Source organism: Juglans microcarpa x Juglans regia, chromosome 5D, assembly GCF_004785595.1.
Source record: "Juglans microcarpa x Juglans regia isolate MS1-56 chromosome 5D, Jm3101_v1.0, whole genome shotgun sequence".
Taxonomy (NCBI): domain Eukaryota; kingdom Viridiplantae; phylum Streptophyta; class Magnoliopsida; order Fagales; family Juglandaceae; genus Juglans; species Juglans microcarpa x Juglans regia.
In genome coordinates this window covers 34,604,264-34,629,854 of record NC_054602.1, presented here as the reverse complement: position 1 = coordinate 34,629,854, position 25,591 = coordinate 34,604,264, and the positions used below count along the sequence as shown (strand labels likewise).

Below are 25,591 nucleotides of genomic sequence, written 5' to 3'. Positions count from 1 at the left end.
TTCAAATTCTTTTTATGATTTATAGGAGATTGAAAAATTTCTTTCTCATACTCAATTAAATTCCTTGAAGCACTTTCATTTTGTTTCACAATCTCATGAAGTTCTAAACTCTTATCAACCTCACTTCTACTTGGAAGCTCATCTTCAATGAAATCTACATCTCGTGATTCAATCTCAGTCACACTTTCATCAAATTGTTCACTTATTAACATATACCCTTTAGAGTATTTTGAGTACCTTATAAAGATACACTTCTTCCCTCTAGGGCCTAACTTCCCATACTTATGAGAAAGATCATGAACAAAACCCGTTGAACCTCATGGTCGCAAGTTACTCAAATTGGATTTTTCACTGGTCCATAGTTCATATGAGGTGGAAGTTATAGATTTGGAGGGCACTCGGTTAAGAATATAGGCAACAGACAAAAATGCATCCCCCAAAAAGAAATTGGTAGGTTTGCTTGCGCCATCATTGACCTAACCATCTCAAGCAGCATTCGATTTCTCATTTCCACCATGCCATTTTGCTGTAATTGTAGTGGAAAATATGCCCTAGTGGCTTTTCCAAACAGTTTTCTCTTAACTTTTCCCATTAGACAATATTCACATGTGGGCAAGATGACCTTAACGAGATTGCCTATCAAGCATTCTCTAGCTAACCGAGTCATTCTATCTTGTTCTATATGGTTAAGCCTAGCATGCCATTTATATGAATCTAAATTATCAGATGCAGAAAAAAAGCAATAGACTCATTTATATTTGAACAATCCAAATTCAATATTATAAAACCGTCTTGAATAAAAGTATTACCATAAAACACATAGCCCAAATAAAAGGAAACAAAATTATTTTCAAATACAATTCGAAAACCAAGTCTTAATAGAGTGACTACAGAAAGTAAGTTTCGTCAAATCTCGGGAGCGTATAGCACATTGTGAAGGAAAAGAGTGCAGCGACCCCGCAAGTCCAACTTATAGATACCAAGTTTCAGTACCTCCATGCTAGCTTCATTCCCTACCTTGATATCACAGCTCCCAGCTAGAATTCGGCGATACTCCACATATCCAACTCTATCTTGCGCTATGTGTTCGGTCGCTCCTAAATCAACAGTCCACACAAAATAGGAGTGAACAACCATCACATGGCTAGTTATAAAAATAATACGAGAAAAGTCGAAGTGTACCTTCTTCTGCTCAGTGTAGTCACGAGCGAAGTAACCATTGTTTTCGCAGTTGAAGCACTCTAATTTTGACTTGTTCTTCCTGCACTTGCCCTTCTTGCTGCGCTGAGAAGTTCCTAACACCTTCTTAATTTGTCCAGCAGCTACCCCATTCTTGGACTTATTGCGTTTATGCCTTGATGCCTTGGGCAAACTACAATCAGCCACATAGGCCGTATGATTGGGCTTATTAGCCTCTAGGCACTCAGTCTCTAATTTCAAGTGACGCGAGACATCATCAAAGTTTTTGATATTCTCGTTATGTGTCAGGTTCTGGCTCATATTCTCCCAAGAACTCGGTAGTGATCTTATCACTGCCTGGACTTACTATTTATTAGTCAGGTTGTTTCCTGCCGACTTAAGTTCGCAGATCATGATCGACATAGCCTTAAGATACTGCTACATCATGTGGTCAGAGCGCATCTTATAAGAGTCAAACCTCATGGTTCATCCACACAACCTAGTGGCTAAAGTTCTACCAAACTTCAACTTCAAAGCCTCCCACATGCTTTGCACAGTGTCATACATCTTGAACTTACACATTAGATCATCGTGCATGCTGCTTAACATTATTATGTGCGCGCGCCGATTTTTCTTAGCCCATTGAGTATAGGCTAATTGATCTATCTTGTGTTGTTCCGAGATCGTTTTCCCGGGCTCAGTAAGGGAGTGAGATAAAACTTCCAAGACTTCTTGCTCATCTAAGACATATTGGATCTTGCAATGTCAAATGTCGTAGTTCTCCTCATCTAATTTATCCCATTTGTTTAAATCGGCAACTATAATCTTGGATGTCATTTCACTACAATAAGCAAAGAAGGTATATTACACACACCTAAGAAATCTGTCGCATCCATCTAAGCTAGAAAAAGAATAATTTAGACATGTCGCAAGATCAAAAAATCGCTAGACTTCATAATCATCTTTTGTGCCACAATATCCAATTATTAAATTTCTAACATAATTCTCGCGCAAATTTAAAAAATAAATATGAGAGAATTAATCATCATAAATGTCAACCATACTCCCATTATCTTAAGTAGTCATCTGGCTTTAGTCACATGTAAAGACATAACCTACTAAAATCGCAGTAACCTTTTGGGCCAGTCTACAAGGACAGCTACTCCAACCACAGCAACCTGTTAAGCTAGTCTACAAAGATGGTTTATATAAGACCATTACAGTCCATTTTTATTATTCCATCAATGCATTTACAGTTCTTACTAGGGCCACCATAATCTTTTGGCTATACAATGTATTTACAGTTCTTACTGGGGTCACTGCAATTCTTTCAGCCTATCATTTACATTGACAATTCTAACTAAGACTACTTAGTGAAAATTTTTCTATTTTATCATTAAAGGCTATGTCTAAATGTTCAAGCCTAACATCCATAGATAATAAAATAATCACATATCCACATGTTCAATTCACACATACATATAATCACATTTAATCTAAAATATTAAATAAAAGATCACATGTAAAATTACATTATGGAATTTAAAAAAAAAATAGCATGAATATAACCATATATTCACATATAATCTAAACATTAAATAAAATATCACTGTAATATAACAATATATCTAAGCATATATTAAATCATGCAAAAAAATATTTTTTTTAATAAAACAAAATAAATGTATAATAAATGCATTTAAAACCTCTACCTAAACCAAAGGTAAGTCGCAACCTAGTGGTGCGCGCTGTCCTTGTTTGACCGGTGGTGTGCCACTTTCATCCCTTTTTAAAAAGGATAGAAAAAAAAGGGCTTAATGGCCTAGCCTAGCTTTATTAAAAAAAAAACAGTGGGCCAAAGGGCCGAAGCCCAGCTCGTGTAAAAAAATTGTCTTCTTCAACCTCAAGAATTGGTACTGTTCTAGTATTGCAAAAACACAGTGGCTTGAAGCCACCGTGACAGTGTGCCATCATGATTGTGCTGGACGACAGAGCACTCACCGGAGTGCTCTGAACGCCATGGTATGTAGCAACTGGAGTGGACTGCGCTCATGGTGCAGCACCAATCCAGGCCCATCGTGGTGCCCTCAGCACTATTCTCTGCGAGGAGCAACCAATACATACACAAAATGACAGATTAAAAAAAAAAAAAAAAACTATCAAATACATCAATGGCGTGATGTTCATGTAAACAGAGATCACATAAAAACTTACGATAATAGATCATGGCATTTCTAACAGTCTCAAACATGTTTTTACAAACAGAGACTCAACACAACATATATGAACATGATCCGATTCATGGAACGTAAGAAAAAATATGTGTATTACATGAACAAGAAACATAGACATATATCACTGGAAACAACTAACAAAGTTCTGATTCCAATGTTAGAAAGCATAGCGAAAAAATACCTCAAGTATAGTTTATATAGTTGCTTCACAAGTTTCTCCAGATCGACAAATTCCTAGTGTCCTCTTAGTGGCAAAGTGTACTATGTAATATAAAACTAGAGTAACACTTAACAAATTCACAGTCTAAGTATTTTATCAAGAGAGAATTTTTGTATATTTCAAATGGTTCCAAAAATCAATTGAGGAGTATAGTCCTTCTACACATGGCTGGCCTTTAAGACCAGCCTTCAATTGCAAAATTGAATGGCAATAACGGCTATGCGTTACAAGCAAATAACACATGGCTTAATGCCATGCATTACAATGCAGTTGAGGAGGGGGTCAGCCCCACATGGGTGCCCTTCCATCTAACAATCCAAAATGTCCTATCTGCTTACAAGAAGAAGAAACTATGATGCATGTATTATGGCACTGCCCTAATGCAAATAATGTTTGGGCTATAGCTTTGAATCCCATTAAAAAATGGAGAATAACAAAAGACGACATATTGAAGTTATGGGAAAAGTTGATAAAGAAGCTCAATAAGGCTGAAATGGAAGAAACAACAACAATTATGAGAAGTTTATAGATCACAAGGAACATGTTCATTTTTGAAAAGAAGTTTCTTAGCCCCAGCAGTGTGATCATATCAGCACGGGAAGGATTGAATGAATATCAATTAGCTCAACAACCTTTGAAGAGGTTTAAGAGACCAACCAATGCAGAAAGGGGTGAGCAACATTGGAAAATACCAGGGCAAAACTTTGTAAAGACAAATTTGGATGCAACACTTAATGTAAAGACAAGGAAGATGGGGATATGAATCATCATAAGAGATGAGAAGGGGGAGGTGATGGTAATAGGTTGTGATCAAAGAAGTAATGTTGAGCAACCAGCCATAGTAGAAAGTTATGCACTCAGGAAAATGATGAAAATTTACAGTGATCTAAACTTCAGCAAAGTGATTTTAGAAGGGGATGCACATATTATAGTTAATGCAGTCAATGATGTAAATGAAGACATTTCTTACTATGGAAGCATCATCGAAGACATGAAGAAATTCTTACACGTTTGGTCTGAGGGGAAGGTACAATTTGTACATAGAAGTAAAAACACACTAGCACATACCTTTGCAAAACCAGCTATACACTTAAATGTTGAGAAAATGTAGCTAGAAGAGGCTCCTGACTTTATACTGAGCAGTCTAGAGAAAGACAAAGTTTGTAATGAGTGAATACTGAATATGAATGAAATTGACATGGTTTATTTCCAAAAAATAAAAATAAAAAAGGTGTGATAATAATGTCACAAGAATGTATGATAAGTCACATTTTTGTTACATTATAACAAATACTGACCCAGGACCTAGAGCTAGCGCATGCAAAAGTTTATAACTTGTTTATATAACAAACTACATGAACTTAGCTAAAGCTTTTTCAAAACGTATAAGATGTTGATCGGTCATATAATATAATGTGCGAGATGCGCATCACTATAAGCAACAAAGCATGCGGCCACTTATATATCCTAAGTACCAGTAGACGTGCAGTGCCTCTCGATTGGGTGCTTTCATGTAAATCTAAATGATCAGTGACCACGCTATAGGCTTTTGGTATAAGTGGTCCAGCTTTATCTCCACGTACACCACATTCTAGACAAAAAAAAAAAAAAAAACAATTAAGGTAATGGATAATCCAAAGTCAACTGTACGTTAACACATCTGAAATTATATATACATGGTGCCTCAATTCATAAACTTAATAGTATTAATGCCTCTTTCATTAATACATGTACATGGTTTATTTTAGTTAGTGTATATACATATACATGTTAGCTAGGTTCTTGGTATGACTACCTGATAGAGTGGACTCTTTTGAGTAGCAAGTTTTGGTTAGTGTGGCACATGGAATTACCTGGTAAAAGAACGTCCTTAGATAGCTCAAACCTACATCCTGGTACGTACAAGTTGGGCTAAGCTTCAATCTTGAAGTGGACTTACAAAATTAAAGGCAGAGATGCGATAATTTAAGTCACAGATCATCGAGAAGAGAAGGTGCAGAGACAGAAGACATGGGATGGGGGTGACAATTCGCGACGGGCTATTTGAGTTCGTGTCAAATATTAGGCTATGATCATATCTCAATGAACAGAGAATGTGCAGAATGTATGTGTTTGGGCTTGAGCGCCAGCCCAAGCCCTAAAGTTTGGAGACTGACCAAACTTGGTACCTAATCTTCAAGCTGAAATATGTGAGCCTAGACTAAAGCTTCGTTTGAGTGGTGAGAATATTTAAGAAGTGTTGAGAATGTTTGTGAATAATAATGAAAAAGTAATAATAAAATAATGAATAGTAGATAAAAAGTAATGAATAGTAAAAAAGTAAGTAAAAAGTAATAATAAAGTAAAGAATAGTAGTGAGAATACTTGAGGTACTCTTAGTACCCAAACATAGCCTCAGACTTGTAGGAGTTGTCGGACTTGTAAAATTTAAGGAAAATAATTTTTATATAATATTTTTTACAACATTTTACACAATTATATTTTAAATGATAAATATTTTTATAAAACATCTTATAAAAATAACATTATTTACAAAATCACCCTTATTTTATAATATTTTTATACAATATGTTGTGTATATCATTACTTAAAATTTAAACAGTCAATAAGCTAAAATAAGGGTCAATGCATCAAGGGTAAGCTTATAATTTTCGTTTTCACGTTTTCTATGTTTTGAACTAATTTATAATTGAGAAATGTATTTATAGTTATAGATTATATAAGTGTTGCATATTTTTTTTTTAAAAAATAATTTTTTAATGATAATTTTTATTTTTAAAAAAAATTAGTGCACAATACTTACCCAATAATGACGATATCTAGCCTTACTCTTTATAATTACATAAATATTAATGATTACTTTTAGTTATTATTATTTTATTATAGATTAAAAAAATAAACAACAAATAAATTTAAAAGAGGAATAATGGCATCACACTTGCTAGGTATTGGTATACCAAACATTTTTTTTTATTAAAAATAAAAATAAAAGAAGAAAAATTTTAAGAAAATAAGAGATCTTCTATCTCACATAAATTATTTTTATTTTTAATTCCTACCATTTTATTAAACAAATATCTTATATATCAGCATCGTTTTGATGCACGTGCTTGAGTCCGCACTCGCTTGAAAGAAGAGTTTTACTAATGGCATTTTCTATTTCCATCCGGAAAAAGACACGAACAAAAGAACGTCCAATGAGAAAGACGCACCTTCTCCCAGATTTGGCGCTACTCTGCCGTCCGAAACAATTTTTTTCTCGAAAGAAAATGGAAGGGAGCAACCACCGTCACCTTGCTCGCTTCTTCACTATATACTCCCGAAACAACTTTCACACCTCTAACCCATCCCTTCAGCTTTCACCTTTCCTCTTCTCTAACCAATCCTAGCTCCTCCTTCTCCCATGGCCTCGATCGCTTACGGTTCGAACCTCCCGTTGCTTCGCCAGAAGCAGAGCGGCGGCGTTGGACTGAACCCTGTCTTTGCTGCTCAGAGGCCACTTGTCGTTCCGAAGAGCTCCGTGGCATTTGATAACAAGTCGAGAAGCTTTTCGCAGACGCGGCGTTCCGGTTTCCGAGGGCCACGCGCCGCAACGGAGGTTGTGGATGATCGGATTGTAGAGAAGGAGGACAGCGTTAAGGAGAAAGGCAGGGTTCTGAGAGTCGGTCTCGTTTGCGGTGGTCCGTCCGCGGAGCGTGGAATTTCGCTCAACTCTGCGAGATCGGTTCTTGATCATATACAGGTACTTTTGCTTTTGGTCATTAACACTACATATATCTTGCGAGTTGCGGGGCAGTATTAGACACGGGCCTAACTTTTAGAATGTCCTAGCTGGCATGATAAGCCAAGATAGTCCACCACGTCAGAATTCTGTTATGCAAATTAGTTATGGTAGTTCTTGTATTCATTTGTGTATATAAGAGACCTGAATGTAGTATTCTTGATTCATTCAATAAGATCACAAGTTTTCTCTTTTCATCGTTGCTCTCTAGCACTTTCTGTTGTTCTCGGTGATTCTCGAGTTTACTGTGTAAACTCTTGTGTGCAGATCTCTGCACTCTTGCTCTGTTTCCAGTTTGATCTCTGATAGTCTGCATAGAACCTCATAACAACAAAACGAATTGAGGTGGCAAAATCTAACAGTGGTTCGTAATCCGCAAACACGTAATATTTTGCATGGCTGTACAGTGTTGATATCCTGTTTGGTTCCCGTGGAATTTGTTGGGAAAGAAAAGGAAACAGGAAAAGAAAATACGGCCTTTAGTTAATAGTTAAACAAATAACTACTTAATTGAGCCGAAAAGTGCCCATATTTCGGAGTGAAGCCTATTTTTTCCGTTTTCTTGGTTGGAACAACAATTTCAGATATGAATTCTCCTTTACTTTTTGGCTTTACTGTTGTTCCCGATCATTTCCTTCCTTGGTCTTGGAAACAAACTACAATACGACCAAACTGTGCTAGTCCCATGTTGACTGTTGTTGGGAATGGATGGTCCCTAGTTTTCCATTAGCAGTACACAAGATCGGAGGTGTGCTCCTATTGTTTCTTAATGTTTGATAAAATAATCTGTTTCATTTTGTACCAGGGAGATGACCTGCATGTGAGTTGCTATTACATTGATTGCAATCTCAACGCGTTTGCAATATCCTCTGCTCAGGTTCGTGTAATGTTCATTTGCAATGAATTGAGCGGAATTTCTGGATTACTAATAAATTATGGTTCTTATTGGAATTTAAAGTATCTGTTAATCTCAGCACTAATAGTTTTAAATACAATATGGGATAGGACAGAATTGAATCGGGAAAGTCTTGTCCCTATTTAGTTTTTTAAAAATATAACATGTAAGGCGATTTGAAGTGATGTAGTGAGAGCGGGTAAAGTGATTGAAAACTGTGTTTTCAAAATACACATCGGAAGGAAGAAACTGAAATCATATTAAATTCTGAGATGCCTTTCCACTACATTGGTGCTCCTCTTATAGCACCATCTGTACATATAAAAAGCAAAACAAATAAAGTAAACTAATTGGAAAAAGGAAATTTTACAAAAGACCAAATCGATCTAAATTGTCTAAAGTTGGGAAGAAACTAATTGGAAAAAGGAAAAAAAATGGATTCATGGAAATTTAAAAGACAAACTATTATGGAAATTATTCGGTGCTGAAATTGGAAAGAAGTTGGCTGAGAATTGATTGTGTTGAAAGTAGGACAGAAATTGACTGTCATATATCTGTTGGAAATCTCCCAGATATGCGGTTTCAGGAAGCCCTTGCTGACATGCTAACATACGGCCCTCTGGAAGTCTTAGGCCTTGTTTGTTTTTACAACTCCTCTTAACTCATCTCATCTAATCATTACAACTTTCTCAAATTTCCACACAAAATAAAATAAACAATTAAACTTTTTCAAATTCCAAAACAAAAATAATATTAAAAAATATATTCTAACAATATTTTATTCAACTTTTAACTTTAATATCAACTTATCTCATCTCATCTACAAAAACAAACGAGGCCTTAACTGAGGACAGGTTGTTGACGACATTCCCAAGACATTCTGAACTCTCCTTGGATGCCTGTGTCAGGACAGGTTTTTGAGTATCTTACTGATATGACATCCTGTCCTACATGACTTCATCAGTCATCTCACTTGAAAATATGAGAAATGATTTGTACAAGCCCCAAATAGACAAACCCCGTGCAAGCCTTTGTAAAAAAGTGGACCCCACTTTGAAAAAGTGTAAAAAAAACTCTTTTTAGTGGGACCAACTTTTTTACAAATAAATCTCCCTCCTGCATTTCACGTCCCTCCCACCCCCCACGTTGGGGAGTGGTGGACCTGCAACATCCCCCATTGTGTGGCGACAAAAGGTTCAAGACCAATCTGTCCCTCGGTGGAATTACTTATTTGATCAAAGTTGAAATATAGAGACCAAACATTAGAGACAAAAGGTTCAAAATTAAAGCGTAGAGATCAATTGTCTAAAAGGAAACCCACAAAAACTATTTTAATATTTAACCCTTAGTTTTCTACTTGTCACTGCTGAGCAAGTTCTTGGTCTAGGGATCATTCAGTCCACTCCATACTCGTCCGAAATCCATTGGTGGTTCTTTTGTTCTTGTGTTTTTGGTGTCTCATCACATGCATACAAATCAGCATGCTTCTGTAAAATCTGCTTGTTATAATATAATCTTTTGATTTTCTTTCTTATTTACGATGTTTCCAGGCATACTCAAACACTCCTGCTGATTTTGATTTTAAACTTGAAAAGTAAGGTAGCATTTTAATGTACGGTATTTACTTTCTTTGTGTAACTCAAATGTTATGATGGCCAATTCTGTTGGTTTTGCAGCCTCGCACAAGGTTTCCGATCTTTATCTGAATTTGCAGAACATCTTGCTGCATCTGTGGACATAGTGTTCCCTGTTATACATGGCAGATTTGGTGAAGATGGTGGCATTCAGGTGTAATATATTATAAGCCTGTTACATCTTAGACACACCAAACACACATTAACATGTCAGTATTAAAAAAAAAAAGGAAAAACTTATTTAAGGTGTTATGGATTGATAGGATGTAAAAACATATGACGGAATTTTCAGGGGCTTTTGGAAGAATATAATATTCCATTTGTTGGCACAGGATCAATTGAGTGTCTCCAAGCATTTGACAAGGTAAAAGAAACTTTTGATCTCGTTAAAGATAATTTGGTTTGTTTAGAACATTATAAGGCATCATTCTGTATTCAAGTGCCAAATTGGTTCATGTCCTGTTACATCATATATAGTGGACCTTGAAGTTGTCTCTACAAATTTTAACTGATGTGGGGAACCTAATTGGAAGTTTTTGTCTTGAACCTCTTTGGCCTACACTAGGTAGGTTTCTTCTCATTGTAGGGATGCATATATCCTAACAGCTTGTTCGAGAGGAGGGAATGGAATGGAAAAAATAGAATTTTATTTTTGTAAATATTCCATTCTTTCCATTGTTTGGAAGTTTAATTAGGAGGGACTGGAATGAACATTCCCTTGTTTGGAAGTTTAATTAAGAGGGAATGGAATGGGTGATAGGGAACTCCCAATCCCTTCATTTCCCTCATAATCTCAAATTTTCACTCACTTCGAAATTGGAAGAATAGAAGGAAATGATATGAGAGTTAATATAATATTGACCAAAGCCCCTACATAACCCTTATAATTTGTTAAAATACTAAACTAACCCATCTTTTTCATTTTCAGTTGTAGATTCTCCTTTATTTTTATTCTCATTCTCCCTTTGCCCTTTCCTTTCATAAATGCTTCGTTTAGATGGTGTAGAGTGAAAAGATAATCAAAATAGATCCATAGTAATTTTTATTGTTTAGTTGCAAAAAATGTGATACCCATATGATATGGATAAGGGTAGGTGGTGTATGAGATCCCACATTGCTTGGGAATGAGAAGTTTTTATTCTTTATAAAGTTCCAATGGGGCTCCAATTGTATCATTAACTAGTCATTTTGAAGTATAGGTCATGTGGTTTGGGCCTTCTATTGGGACGTTACAAATGGTATCAAAGTCTATCCCAACCAAAAATGTGGGACTTGAGCCATACCACCTACAATGGACAGGCCGGACGAGAACGTCGAAAATTTAAGGGGGGTAGATTGTGATACCTATATGATATGGATAAGGGTATGTGGTGTATGAGATCTCACATTGCTTGGGAAGGAGAAGCTCTTACTCTTTATAAGGTTCCAATGGGGCTCCAGTTATATCATTGACTAGTCCTTTTGGAGTATAGGCCATGTGGTTTGGGACTTCTATTGGGGCGTTACAAAAAAACTGCATATTGATATTATTGTCAAGCAAAAATTATTTTTGGAAGTCCATCCCTATAATTATTAATCGAAAATGATATTTGAAAGTTCATCCCAATAAAGTACAATTCATAACTTAAAAAGGGGAATTTAAGAAAAGTGCATAATAGTAATGTGGTTCCAATATATTCATACACATTTATTTCTATTACATACTTCTAAATATGGTTATTTACATTCCATTCTTTCCCATTCCCTTCTTTTAAAATGTTCAAATGAGAGAGATTTCATTCATTCCATTCATTTCATTTTCATTCAATTCCATTGCATTAATTTCCTTTCCATTCTTTTCTGTTCTATTCCAATTCATTCCTTTAAAAACTCCCAAACAAAGCCTAAAAGAGCTCTTTTATCTTCATGTTTGAAATCTTTAATGATGGAAGTTTTGAATTTTCACTAATTATGATATGTATCCTAAATTAGCAGCGTGGACCTTCTATAATTTTCACAATCAGAACCTCAGATAGGCAAAGTGCTATAATTATCATTGTTTTCCAGCTCCATGGATGATCTGCACAAAAGCACATCTTGGCCTCTCTTTAGTGTGCCCTTTGGGGTGTGTTTGGTTGTTGAAATCAACTCAACTCATTTCAAACCAATCATTGATGGGACCCACTACTTTTTAACTTGTAAAAAAGTTATACCCATCTCAACCTACTTCATACATTCAAACACATATATCAAAATATTTACATTCAAACACATCTCAAATTAGATCATCTGAGATCACCTCAGATCCTCAACATCCAAACGAAGCCTTAATGTCGTTTTTGCCACAATTTTCAATTTCTTTGTTAGGGAAAACACTAACTATTTGTCTCATTGAATAATTGGCAGTATGATGCCTCCTTGGAGCTGAGTAAACAGGGATTCATAACAGTACCTAGTTTTTTTAGTGCAGGTATTTTCTCAACCAAGTTGTATCTGTTGATAAATAATCACCATGTCATTTTTCCCCCCAGTACGGATGATTATATGTCTGTTACTAGTGCATATACTGTATTTTTTGTAACAAAGCCATGATATTTTTCCCAAGTACATATGTTTTTTTTTTTATCATGTTTAGCACCACAAGTGTGCCATAATACCCTTGTCTGTAATTGAGAGGAGCCTTAGCTTCTTTTGAAATTGCCAGCTCCCATGCAGCGGGAAATTTTTTTATTGATAAGTATTATTAAAAAACATTTTTTCTATTTTGGGTTTTGGAATGTTGCACCTCTTTTAATGGTTCAGTGGATGATTAAAACTCTTCATTGCCAGTTTCTGCTTAATGACTACTTCTTTACTTACAAAAAAAAAAAAAAATGACTACTTCTGATTCTACTTTCTATCTCAATTGTTCTTCTGAGATATGAGACAGATTCAAGTGGTTCTTTTAGTTTGAGTTTTTGAGCTATGGTTGAAATTGTGAACTCTTTGGTTCTGCTGACTGCTGGAATGACTTTTAGGGAAGTGTAAGGGATGAATCTGAACTACCAAAGTGGTTTTCTAGAAATCAGCTGGACCCGTACTCTGGGAAAGTAGTGGTAAGCCACATTTTTCCTTTCATTGTTGGAAGTTTATGACATGTATTTACCTATAAAAAAAATGTTTACGACATGCCGAACTTGTTTCTTGTACTTTTTAGGTAAAACCAGCGAGAGCTGGATCAAGCATTGGCGTTAAAGTTGCATATGGTGTGCATGATTCTTTGACAAAAGCTAATGAAATTATTTCAGAGGTAAGCTGGTTTTCTTGAGACTTTGTGAGTTTTGGTTAACAATTTGCCAACTTAATTGAAAATGTTGGACTAATTTAACATTTTTTTTTAAATTTAAAGAAAAACATATTAGTTAAAGTATCTGCATAGAAACAATCCGAAGCTATAGCATTTCTGCATCAATTTTTCTTCAAGATGTGCCTGCAAAGTTTTGGACTTATAAATGCACCGCAGATATGTTTTATTTTATATAGTCTTTGCAATCTTTGATAGGGAATTGATGATAGAGTCCTCGTTGAAATATTTCTTGAAGGAGGGAGTGAGTTTACAGCCATTGTCCTTGATGTGGGGTCTGGTTTGGATTGCCAGCCTGTTGTACTACTGCCAACTGAGGTATGAACTCTGTGTTCTTTTTCCTTTTGATCTATTTTGTATCATGCATAATACTGAGCATATTGTTAATGATATATTCATTATAACTTGAACTAATGTTGTAACACGAACATGGGTGAGAGGGAGAGAGAGATACTGCAAATGGTTGTTCCAAATCCTGACCATTAGAGGAGGTTGTGTAAATCCTCTTTTGATGATTTAATGAGAAATAATGAATTCACTTTGGAATTATAATATAGGAACTTGGATATATTACTTACCAAAAAATTGTTCACTGTAAAGAACAATGCCTTGCCTTAGGTTTTGTACCATCAACTTAAAAACGTATCATATGCTTAGTTGTATGTACAAGATAAGTTATAGAAATGCTTCATGTTATCGCTATAGTGTTTGTAATACATCAAGGTCGAGTAAGCTTCGATTTGTGCAATAAAGGTGCTTGGAGAAAATTGACACAAAAGGTATACATTTGTTTTGCTCTCCAGTTGTATTCTCTAATAACACAAAGTTTGAAAATTAACTTTTATCTCTAAGTCTAACAATGGGTTAAACCTTGTTTGGTGTGGAAACAAAGTACTTTTTGAACTTCAAAATATCATGGATACATATGGTAGGTTTTGAACTTGATTACCGGATAAATTGCTTACTTCCTATGCAAACAAAAATAGTTTGTAGAAAGAGTAATGAAATTTTTAGACATTCTCATGGCTGAAATGATGATGGCTATGTACTAGATGTCATCAATTAGTTCCTAATAAATATTTTTAATAAATATTGTGTTTAAAATGACCAGGTAGAGCTTCAATTCCATCGCAGTGGTGATGCAAGAGAAAATGATGCAATTTTCAATTACCGAAGGAAGTATCTTCCAACACAGCAGGTACAGCAGTACCACATCTTACAATCACGTAGACATGTGTATCTAAACATTACACTTGGATGCATTTTTGCATGTTAAAATGATTTATGCAATGATTATTTTGTAAGTTAGATTGCATGACAAATTGATAAATTCCATCTTTTTGTGGGCTCGTTCATCTTTCTAATAGTTAGAACTCTTCATATGCAGGTTGCTTATCACACTCCACCTCGCTTTCCTATAGATGTAATTGAGAGCATCCGAGAAGGAGCGACTTTGTTATTCCAAAGGCTTCATCTATGTGATTTTGCTCGAATTGATGGATGGTTTTTGCCTAATTCTGTTCGTATGTTGTCATCTTCTGAAAGCAAATTTGGAAGGACTGAATCGGGTAACATAATATTTACTGATATTAACCTGGTAAGTTGGGAGATTGATTATCCTCACCAGTTTTATTACCAGTATTTTTATTTTTTATAAGTAATTTTATTACCAGTATTGATGTTTCATTGGGTTTCCATATTGATTTTTATGTGCATATCAGATAAGCGGAATGGAGCAGACCAGTTTTTTATTTCAACAAGCTTCAAAGGTAATTCTGAATTTAATTATGTGCCTTTTTTAGACATCATGACAGCTTCCCATGATGGAAAAAGTATAAAGCTACTTGTGCAGAAAAAGGTGTCTTTAGCTGTGTTTCGCAGAAATATAAAGTTCCATCCCTTTTGTGAATGGACTTGTGTTTTTTCTTCTTGCTTTAAATCTCTAGATTCATATGCAAGAAATCATTTAATTATATTACTTCAAAGTTGTGCATTCAGTTTTTTTAATCCTTTCAATGATTATATCAATAATATATTTTATGCTGCTACCCAACCTGAAAAAGTAGTTACCCTCTTCAATATCCAGGTTGGATTTTCTCATTCGAATATTCTTCGGACCATTATTTACCGTGCTTGTATGCGGTTTCCCAATCTTGCATCATTCAGCAGGGGATCAAGTCATTTGCCTAGAAGATTAAAATCTTCTCAGATGAGTGAAGTATTTTCCAATGGTAAAAGAACCCGCAAAGTTTTTGTCATTTTTGGAGGGGCTACATCTGAGCGACAAGTGTCACTTATGAGTGGAACAAATGTTTGGCTCAATTTACAAGCTTTTGATGATGTAAGTATCATTCAGCAAGTGGTTGGTATGTACAGTGGTCCAACTTACCTAATGGTTTGGTGGTGGAATTGCTGAAGCATAACTAGCTTTTAGAGGTTTTTATTTTTATTTTTTTAGACTCTGTCAAAGTGATTAACAATGAGCATGAATGTGACTTTTGGTCAGGTTTTTATACCCATTTAAAAAGTTTTCATTCACTTAAAATTGATCCAACATCTGGTATAGTTGCAGATCTCAAAGATGATTCAGTGCCATTTATAAAAGAGGAGTGTTTCATAAATGTTACAAGTCTGTTTCATAAAAGATGATTCTCCCAGAATTCTCTGGAAAATTATTTGTGGTCATTTTTTAATGACTAGAAAAATGAATGTGACATTCAATATTATACCCCAAAGTTTTCATTTTTAGTCAAAGTGCATTCCATATTTGACATAATGTCTGAGTTGGCAATTTTGGTGGTTACAGCTTGAAGTAACTCCATGTTTGCTTGCCCCCACAAGTGAAAATTCCTCTAATGCGGATTCAAACGAGGAAAGTGATGTTAACTCCAGAACTGTTTGGTCATTACCGTAAGTGTTTTCATGTAGCTCTCTCTCTCTCTCTCTCTCTCTCTCTCTCGGGACAGAAGAAAGGAAAACAGAAGTGTAGATCACATATGGGTGTCCCTATGTTTAGTATGTTTTCATGCACTTACAAATAAGGTATTTATTTTAGTCATATACACTGAAGTTTCCAGTACCCAAGATAGCTGTCACGTTGTATGGTTTATCTGCTTCTTCAGTAATGATTTTTGCAGTATCTCTACATAGATTTAATATTCTTGAAATCATTCTACCAAATGACAGTCTTTCAAGGGTCTGCCAAATATTCAATGTATTCATTATATTACAGTTGAAGAGTTAGATTCACATCACCAAGCTTTTGTATTTTTAACGCATGTATAGGTTGGTTTGTGAAGACATTCTGTTGCTTTTTGTACATTTTTTATACAATATTTGTAGTTGTAACCTGTGTCTTTTACTACAGTTATTCTCTTGTGCTAAGACACACAACAGAGGAAGTGATTGCTGCTTGCATAGAGGCAATTGAACCAGCTCGGGCTGCACTGACATCTCAGTTGCGGAACACAGTAATAAATGATCTCATGGAAGGTTTAACAAAACATGGTTGGTTTGCAGGGTTTGATATTGCTGATGAACCACCTGTGAGATTTTCTTTGAGGGAATGGATCAAGCAAGCCAAGAAAGTTCAAGCAACGGTTTTTATTGCAGGTTTTGATTACCATCCATTTATTTTCTAGTGGAGGGATATTACATTTTTTTTTTCTTTGATTCTCAAAAACATGATAGCTTATTACTAATTTTTTATGCATGGATTTGGTGTTATTTTTTTATGCCCGGTTTGGATACAAGTAGGGGTGCTACCTGCCCCCTACGGAGCGGGGGCACCCCTCCCCCTCCCCCCACCCCCACATGGGCGGGCGTTTGATTATTTTACCCGTACCCCGCCCCCGTCCGTTCGACGGAGGGCTGGGGTGCACCCCAATCCGTCCACCCCCACCTACTGGGCCCTAAATGGCCCAAAATCTATTTTTGGGCCCAGAATTTGTTTTTGGGCCCAGAATTTAACTAAAAAAACTTAAATATATTTAAAAATTAAAAAAATATATAGTATATACATATATATAGATAGAACTATATACTAAATTTTAACTATTAACTACTAAGCTATTACAAATTACAATTGACAATTATACAAATTAAGACTCTAAGAGAACTAATAAACTTAAACTATTACAAACTCCTCTAAAAATATTAAATATTACAAATTGTAGCAACATTACACTTAATTTTAAATTAACAATTATAACTCATCACTTTTCAATTTGATCAATTTGGGATGGAGGCGTGGCGCTGTGTAGGGGTGAATTCACTGAGTGGTGAGTTGTGTCGACTGCTGTGAGACTGAAAATCAAGATCATAAACGTTAATAAGTTATAAAATCTTAATGGCTGAAATATTAATAAGTTAAAAATAAAACAAATTAGAATTATAAAGTTATAAAATGAAATAAAAATTTTAAAAATTAAAATACAAAATATTAAAAGTACTAACCAAGATGAGATTGGGATTGGGCAATTGGAAATTGAGATGAAGATGAGGCAGATGAGCATAGATCGGTCATTAGGATTGGGCATATGTATAATTGTATATTGAGAATATAAAAGTTAAAATAAAAACAAGCAAAATAATTAGATACTAAAATATGATATAAAATTATAAATAAATAAAAAAATAAAGGACAAATTGTGCAAACCATGGCACTGGTGGGTCCAATACAAAGTCATACTGCATCGGAGGTAGCCGTAGACGTCGTCTCATGTATCACTATAACAATAAAATTTGAAATTAAATTAATGAATACTAATTAAATGAAAATAAATAAATCAATAAGAAATTAGAAAATGAAATTAAAATAAATATCAGATCCAGGCTGATCACCACCCTCCTCCTCGACGTCAGCCTCCTAATACTCAAGAACATCCGGAACATGAATTGGAGTTCTCTTGATCCAATTCTGCGTGCAAATCAAAGCCTCCACAGTGGTAGGTGCTAATGAACTCCGAAATGAATCCAATACACGCCCTCCGATGCTAAAGGCCGACTCCGAGGCTACGGTGCTAATAGGGATGGCCAAGAGACTACGGGCTATCTCTCCAAGGATGGGATACTTCACGGCATTCACCTTCCACCAACTTAATATATCGAAGTCTCGTGAAAATGGTATTACCTCCGCTTCTAAGTATCTGTCTATCTCTGACTGAGCCTCTACATAACTCCGCATTAAGGGAGTCTGCTCAAACCTCTCACCCCAGTCCATTCTACGTCTTTTCTCAGTATCGACTTCTTGAACCGGTGTGGGGGTAGGTGTAGGTGCCGCAATATTACCACCCTGTAGGACTGTAAAGTCATCAAATAATCTACAAAGGGTTTCCCAAACCCTTGCTGCAATAAGTTCCGCCCATGCTTGCCCGTACGCAAGACCCAATCCAAATACCATGCCATCCACCTTAAACCTCGGGTCAAAGACGACAGCTACATATAACAAAATATTAGCCTTAGTAAAATCTCCCCAATACTTGTCGTACTTTGACCTCATAACCAATGCCATCTCCCGCAGCCTATTGTGACCACCCGCGATCATGTCATCTAATTCTTCTTTTACCTTACATATTTGCTGACAAAATTGATGGAATGTAGGGTACAAAGTTTCATATATTGTCATGGTGACCTCATAAAAAAGCCTCAAAAACTCTGCAAAAATAGATACAATCTCTCAATCATCATCTACGGGTTTCCCCAATCCCCCGTGATCATCAAAATATTTAACATATTGGATGTCTTCATCACCCAATAGTGCAAATGCCAGCCTATATTCTTGGGCTGCCTCCAACATAAAAAATGTTGAGTTCCATTGTGGAGGCATATCAATACAAAGGCCCTTCTTGGATGTTAGGCCCGCAGACCTTGAAGCAATCTTGAATTTCTCCAACCTCGAAGGAGAAGATCTCACCCATCTCACAGCAGTCCTGACTCGAGCAATCGAGTCATGAAGATCCCTCAAACCATCAGTAACAATAAGATTCAGAATATGTGCCGCACATCTCACATGCAGACACTCACCACCCAAGATTGTCTTATTTGACTCTCTAAGATAGGTCTTCAAATGTCCTAATGCGAAATCATTAGACGAGGCATTATCAACTGTGACTGTAAGTACTCGGGTCAACCCCCACTCCTTTATTGAGGCCTCTAAGGCCTTCTCAATTGTCTCACCCTTATGATCGGTGATTTGACAACATTTTATAATTTTCTTATATAATGTCCAATTACAATCAACAAAATGTACAGTTAAATACATATAATTAAAATTTTGGACAAATGTCCAAGTATCAGTGGTAAGGCAAACAAATTGACCAGCCAATTCACCCCTCAATTTCTCTTTTTCAGACCAAAAATGTTTTTTACATCCTTTGCCACCGTGTGGCGAGAAGGAATATTAAACCTTGGTTCCAAGTATCGAGCAAACGCTTGGAACCCTTTCCCATCAACAACTGAAAAGGTAGCTCGTCCATGATGACCATACGAGCTAAGTGTCTTCTACACTCATTGGGATCATACTTAGTATACCCCCTCAAAGTTGCACCCCCACTAGTCCCATCCGCCATTTTTTGAAGTCCAATTTCTAGCCTAGATTGGCTTTTCTCTTGTAATGATCTTAATATTAGACTTTTTTTACATTGGTCTTCTAAGTACACCTTTAATTATGAGGTGCCATGTTTCCTATAGTGGCATCCATAGATTTTTCCACAATGGTTACACTTGGCTTGGGGGTTATTGGGGTCACCACCCTCTAGTTTGGTGAAATGAGCCCAAACTATAGAAACAAGTTTCTTGTTGGGCTTAGGGGCGGGGCAAGGTGCAGTAGGGGTAGGTGTTGGGCCAGGGGTAAGGGTAGGAGTAGAAGTAGGAGTAGGGGTAAGTGTAGAGGTAGGGGTAAGTGTAGAGGTAGGGGTACCCTGGGCATCGAAAGGAGAGCTCGCACTAGAATCTGCTGGCATATCCATTAACTCAACCAAACAAGAAATCTGAAATTAAAGCAAACATATCAACATGCCAAACAATTACATCCAAGCATTAACATATATATTGGAAGTTGGAAGATGAAATATCAATGATCAAACATCAAACATAAAAAAAAAAAAAAAAAAAAAAATGAAATACCCAATTAAAATGGGTTATACAAGTTGTAAAAAAAATGAAATACCCAATTAAAATGGGCTATACAAGTTGTAAAAAAAATTAAATACCCAATTAAAAATTAAAATGGGCTATAAAAGTTGTAAAAATAATTGAAATACCCAATTAATTAGTATCCCATCCTTGGTTCCAATCCGAAACCCTAATATAAGCCAATCACACATGAGTCCACGACAGATTCACACACGAAAACCCTCAACACAGAGTCAACACACTAATCAAGTGAACCACATGCACAATCAGTGAACCACATACACAATCAAGTCTCCACAGCACACAATTCACAAAATCCCATCCTCCATCTCCGATTAAACCCCATCCTTCCTCCAATCTCCATTCCATAAAAGAAATTACACAACAAATTGTAGTAGATGATGGGTTGGTTTCTTACCTTCGAGCCTTGGCGACGGAGATGAATACGGGGAGTCACGGAAGGCTGCGGCGACGGCGAGCGACGAAGCGAGCTGCGAGACACAGAGAGCGCGGCGAGTGAGCGATGGAGCAAGTCTGCGAGAGAGAGAGAGAGAGAGAGAGAGAGAGAGAGAGATCATAATCGAGTGGGAGGGAGGGTGATCGCGCGGGGGGGGGGGGGGGGGGTGGGGGTGGGGGTGGGCGGGGCAGGGTATTTACAGGGCCGGGGTTGCCCCTATCCCGCCCCCGCCATGGGGGTTAGATGCGAGGGGCGACTCGCCCCTCGCATCTGACGGATGGGGGGCTCCGCCCCGTTGCCCGGGGGCGGAGCGGAAGCGGGGCGGGGCCAGGGCCCCGCTGCCCACCCCTAGATACAAGAAGTGTTTAATCTCATCTCATCATTACAACGTCTTCAAATTCTCACACAAAATATAATAAACAATTCAAATTTTTCAAATCCCAAAACAATAATAATATTCTAACAATATTTTATTCAACTTTCATCTCAACTTATCTCATCTCAACTCACTATCCAAACGGCACCTTAATGAAAAGATTGCCCTTAATAAAATATACTATTTGGAATACAGCTAATATGTGGAATGTACATCATCTTCTTTGCACTAGTATAATTTACTTTCAAACCTTTGCAAGAGTTTTCTTACTTTTGCTGTTCTGGACATAAAAATACAAGAAAATATGTCTCATTCTCTAGGTATCATCATATTTACATTTTTATTATGGGTTACACTCACTCTTTTCGAAGCTTATCTTTTATTATTTGCAGTGCATGGAGGTATTGGTGAAGATGGTACACTTCAGGCTTTGTTGGAAGCTGAAGGGGTTTCTTATACAGGTCTTCTCTTACAAATCAACTGTTTTAAGAGGACTGTATGTTCTCCCGGTACCAATTGCTCATTTCTTTCTTTCCAATTGAAGGCCCTGGAGTGATTGCTTCGAAGACTTGTATGGACAAAGTCACAACATCTATTTCTCTTAACCATGTATGACAACTAATCTTCATAAAAACAAGTGGTGATTTGCTGATATTATTATTCCTCAGTATTGGCTTGCATGTTTTCTTTGATAAGCATGCATTAAATCTCTCAATATGTACAGCTTGCAACCTCGGGAGTCCATACCATAAATAAAGATGTTCGGCAAAAAGAGGATCTCCTGAACATGCCCATACTAGATACATGGCTTGATTTGACCTCAAAGATTCAGTGTGAAACATTATGTGTAAAACCAGCAAGGGATGGTTGCTCAACTGGGGTTGCAAGATTATGGTAGGTGTCAGTCGTCAATTGTCCCAAAAACTTAAGTTGATATGAAGTGGTGTATTTAATCATTTAATATAAAATGAAATACGCTTTGCACTCTACACTAAAAAAAATTAACACTTTGCATCCTTAAGCTACAAAAAAGTTTTATTTGCCAATTATTTTTGTAGTTGGAGGCTGTAACGTGCCAATTTTGGTTTTGTGGGGTGCAAAGTGTGCCTCTTATAGTTGGAGGATAGAGAGTGTATTTTTCTCTTTATTTTATATTTTAACACTCCCTCGTACATGTGGACACTCCACTAAAATAGCAGGCTCAACAGGTGAAATATTTAATTTAAATCTGTGAGAGTAGATAAAATGTGTTAAGAGTTTGAACTTAAAAACACTTCTTTGATATCATATTAAGCCACCAATTGTGTCAAAAGTTTAAGTTGACTGAACAAGGTAAATTTAATCATTTAATTATATTCTATTTATAGGTTAATAACCTTTGTTAATTTCATTCTTCATGTGGTAATGATGATTGTAATGTTGGCAAGCATGCCACCTGTTGGGGTAAACTCATATATTGTGCCTATAGGGATATATTTGTTTTACAGTTTTCAATAATATGGGTTTTTTTTTTTTTTTTCATGCAGCTGTGCGAAGGACCTTGAAGTGTATGTGAAAGCCTTGGAGGACTGCCTTCTTCGGATTCCTTCTAATAGTTTGTCAAAGGTACATAGATTATAGATATTTCTTATAATTCTTTTATTTTTTTCCCCTCAATATGGCTCTTTTGTCATTGTGCCATGCCTATCAGTAAAAGTTGTTGCAAATATCCTTGTCTTAAACTATGATGTGTAACCTTATCATTATGCCAATACATTATACTCTTTGTTTGACCGACGCTTTGCTTACAAATCCTTTCTAAGGAAATGAAAATTAGAAGGCATAATGTGCCTGAGGCAAGTATGACAAGTGCTATGGGAGCCGTCTCGTTTCTGAATTATAAGTGAATAAAAACTATGAAATTAAAAAAGTATCATTTCTTTTATTCTTTTACATCCTAGTTGTCTGAAAAGTCATTAAGAAATCCAGCATTGTATTATTATCATTATTTAGAGGTATAGGATTTATTGTTTATCGTTGTTCTTCGCTTAAGGGATTGGTTTTGTTACATTTCTTACTGATATGTAAATGCAAAGTCAATTGCAATATGTTCAGCAATTATAAATATCCTTCAATCATCATTTAGCTTTATTCATGCAACATTTGAAAAGCCATTATCAACTTCTAATTTTTACAGTATGTGCCTTTCATTTTGATTAATATACAGGCACATGGAATGATTGAGATGCCAAATCCTCCGCCAAATCTATTGATCTTTGAACCTTTTATCGAGACAGATGAGATAATTGTTTCATCCAAATCCATGAATGAAAATGGGCATCACCTTATGTGGAAAGGACACAGTAGATGGGTGGAAATAACAGTCGGTGTTGTTGGAAAATGCGGATCAATGCGCTCATTGAGTCCCAGTGTTACTGTCAAGGAGAGTGGTGATATCCTATCACTAGAGGAGAAATTCCAAGGTATATATTTGACTGTAGTTATTCACTATTGCAAACTAATGTTCCTGTCAAGTTGACTGCTTGTATGCCAATAATTCTGAATTTATGATTGTATTGGTACGCTGTTATGTCACTTTTGAGCTAATGTATGGAAGCATATAAGTTTAAGATATCTTCTAATTAAGTGATTTGGCTGAATTAACCAAAGTGGTTGAAGCATTCCTCTCTTTGCATAATTAATATGCTCAAACTTGAGGTCAATGATTGTGCCTCTAACAAAGATCAAGAGGGAGGAGTACTAAGTATACTTATGTGACAGAATGTTACTTTCTTTGTTTTGTATTATATGGACGTTGTTTTGTCAATCTGTAGTGAGCACTGATTTTTTTTTTTTTTTTTTTCCAATTTCAGTAAGTCTTATTTGTGTGCCTCATATATTACTTGCTTGACAGGTGGGACTGGCATCAATCTGACTCCACCCCCATTATCAATTGTTAGGTTTGTAAAAAACCCCATCCTTCGAAAAATGGAGCTTTTTGTGGTGATGATTTCTATACAGCCATGTATCTTCCAGGACATGCATTGCTTCATGTTATCTAGTGGCTTTGGCTGGCAGAACTTAGTACTTCTAGATTTTGAGGGGGACGTGCTCTCTGGTGCTAATGTGTCTTTTATATTTACTCTCTTCCACCATATTGGTATTACTTACTTTTAATTTTTCTTATTCATTGAACCAGTAAAGATGCCTTGAAGAGATGTAAAGAACGTATCGAACTGATTGCAAACACTCTGCAACTGGAAGGATTTTCAAGAATTGATGCATTTGTCAATGTTGACAGCGGGGAGGTATTTTGATTTCATTATGTCAGAGGACATGCTTTACCTTTCGACCTTTGCGATATAACCAACACAGGCACGATTTGTGATTATTTGTTCTCTTTTCCCTTTGCACATGCCTTCGACCTTTCCATGCCTAACCCGCCAGGACTCTTAAATATAAGAACATTTCAAGTGCTCAATTATGTGATTAATGCTAGACCTGCTTGATTGTTGTAGACATCTTTTTAATTGCTGTACGCTATTTACAGGTGTTGATAATAGAGGTTAATACAGTGCCCGGAATGACGCCTTCTACTGTTCTAATCCATCAGGTCAATCTCTCTGTCTCCTTCTAAAAGGAACCACTTATTTGCCGCATGTCTAAACGTCCTGTGGAAACTGATTAGATTATTTGCATAATTCATCGCATTAGAATCCTTTCCACTGTTCTTATATTCCCTATGCATTGAAATAGGATCGATCCTTTCAAAATTCAAGATGTAGATCCATTTAAAAACGGTGGCAGTACAAAATTTTCAGCTGGCCCCAAATGCTGCACAATGATATCTTTTACACGTATTTTCTAAAATAAGATCTGTGACTGTCTCAGGCACTAGCAGAGGAACCGCCCATGTATCCTCGCCAGTTCTTCCGTTTGCTGCTTGATTTGGCTTTAGAGCGATCCACTTGAAACTTCCATTTTTGTTTTTTTGTTTTTTACCAGAAACTTTATTCATGTTTTTGTTTATTTTTGTTGAACGAGTGACTAAGAGAGCAAGTGTCTATTGTTAAGAAAACGAGTGCTTTTTTATTTTATTTTTAATGAAGTTAAAATAAAAGAAGAAAATAAAGGGACCATTTGCTATGGCAATGAATGGGTGACATTGAGGGGAGAGAGAGAGAGAGAGAGAGAGAGAGAGAGGTGTGAGAACCAATGGGTTTCATGTGGGTCCTCTGATAAGTAAACCTCACACCCCTTCAATGTCCCCTGTTTTTGGGGTACCTAATGGCAAGAAATCCATGTTCCTGTTCTATGCTAACAACGCTCACAGAAAGTTACCCAAAAAAAAAAAAAAAAAAAAAAAGCCTTAGCAGACCG

The 25,591-nt window shown here is 36.2% G+C and overlaps 1 protein-coding gene across 1 annotated transcript; it reads left to right on the top strand.

Moving 5' to 3' along the window:
- The first annotated feature begins 6,802 nt into the window (after positions 1–6,802).
- Positions 6,803–25,303, top strand: LOC121266025. The gene is made up of 24 exons (XM_041169716.1): positions 6,803–7,375; positions 8,220–8,291; positions 9,860–9,903; positions 9,986–10,097; positions 10,236–10,307; positions 12,329–12,411; positions 12,951–13,017; positions 13,119–13,211; positions 13,464–13,583; positions 14,377–14,463; positions 14,653–14,862; positions 14,987–15,034; positions 15,352–15,606; positions 16,072–16,175; positions 16,633–16,877; positions 21,625–21,693; positions 21,777–21,841; positions 21,957–22,126; positions 22,759–22,837; positions 23,439–23,694; positions 24,126–24,171; positions 24,411–24,519; positions 24,762–24,824; positions 25,103–25,303. The coding sequence occupies exons 1-24, from the start codon at positions 7,037–7,039 to the stop codon at positions 25,181–25,183; spliced, it is 2,889 nt and encodes a 962-aa protein (XP_041025650.1). The 5' UTR covers positions 6,803–7,036; the 3' UTR covers positions 25,184–25,303.
- Positions 25,304–25,591: the final 288 nt, after the last annotated feature.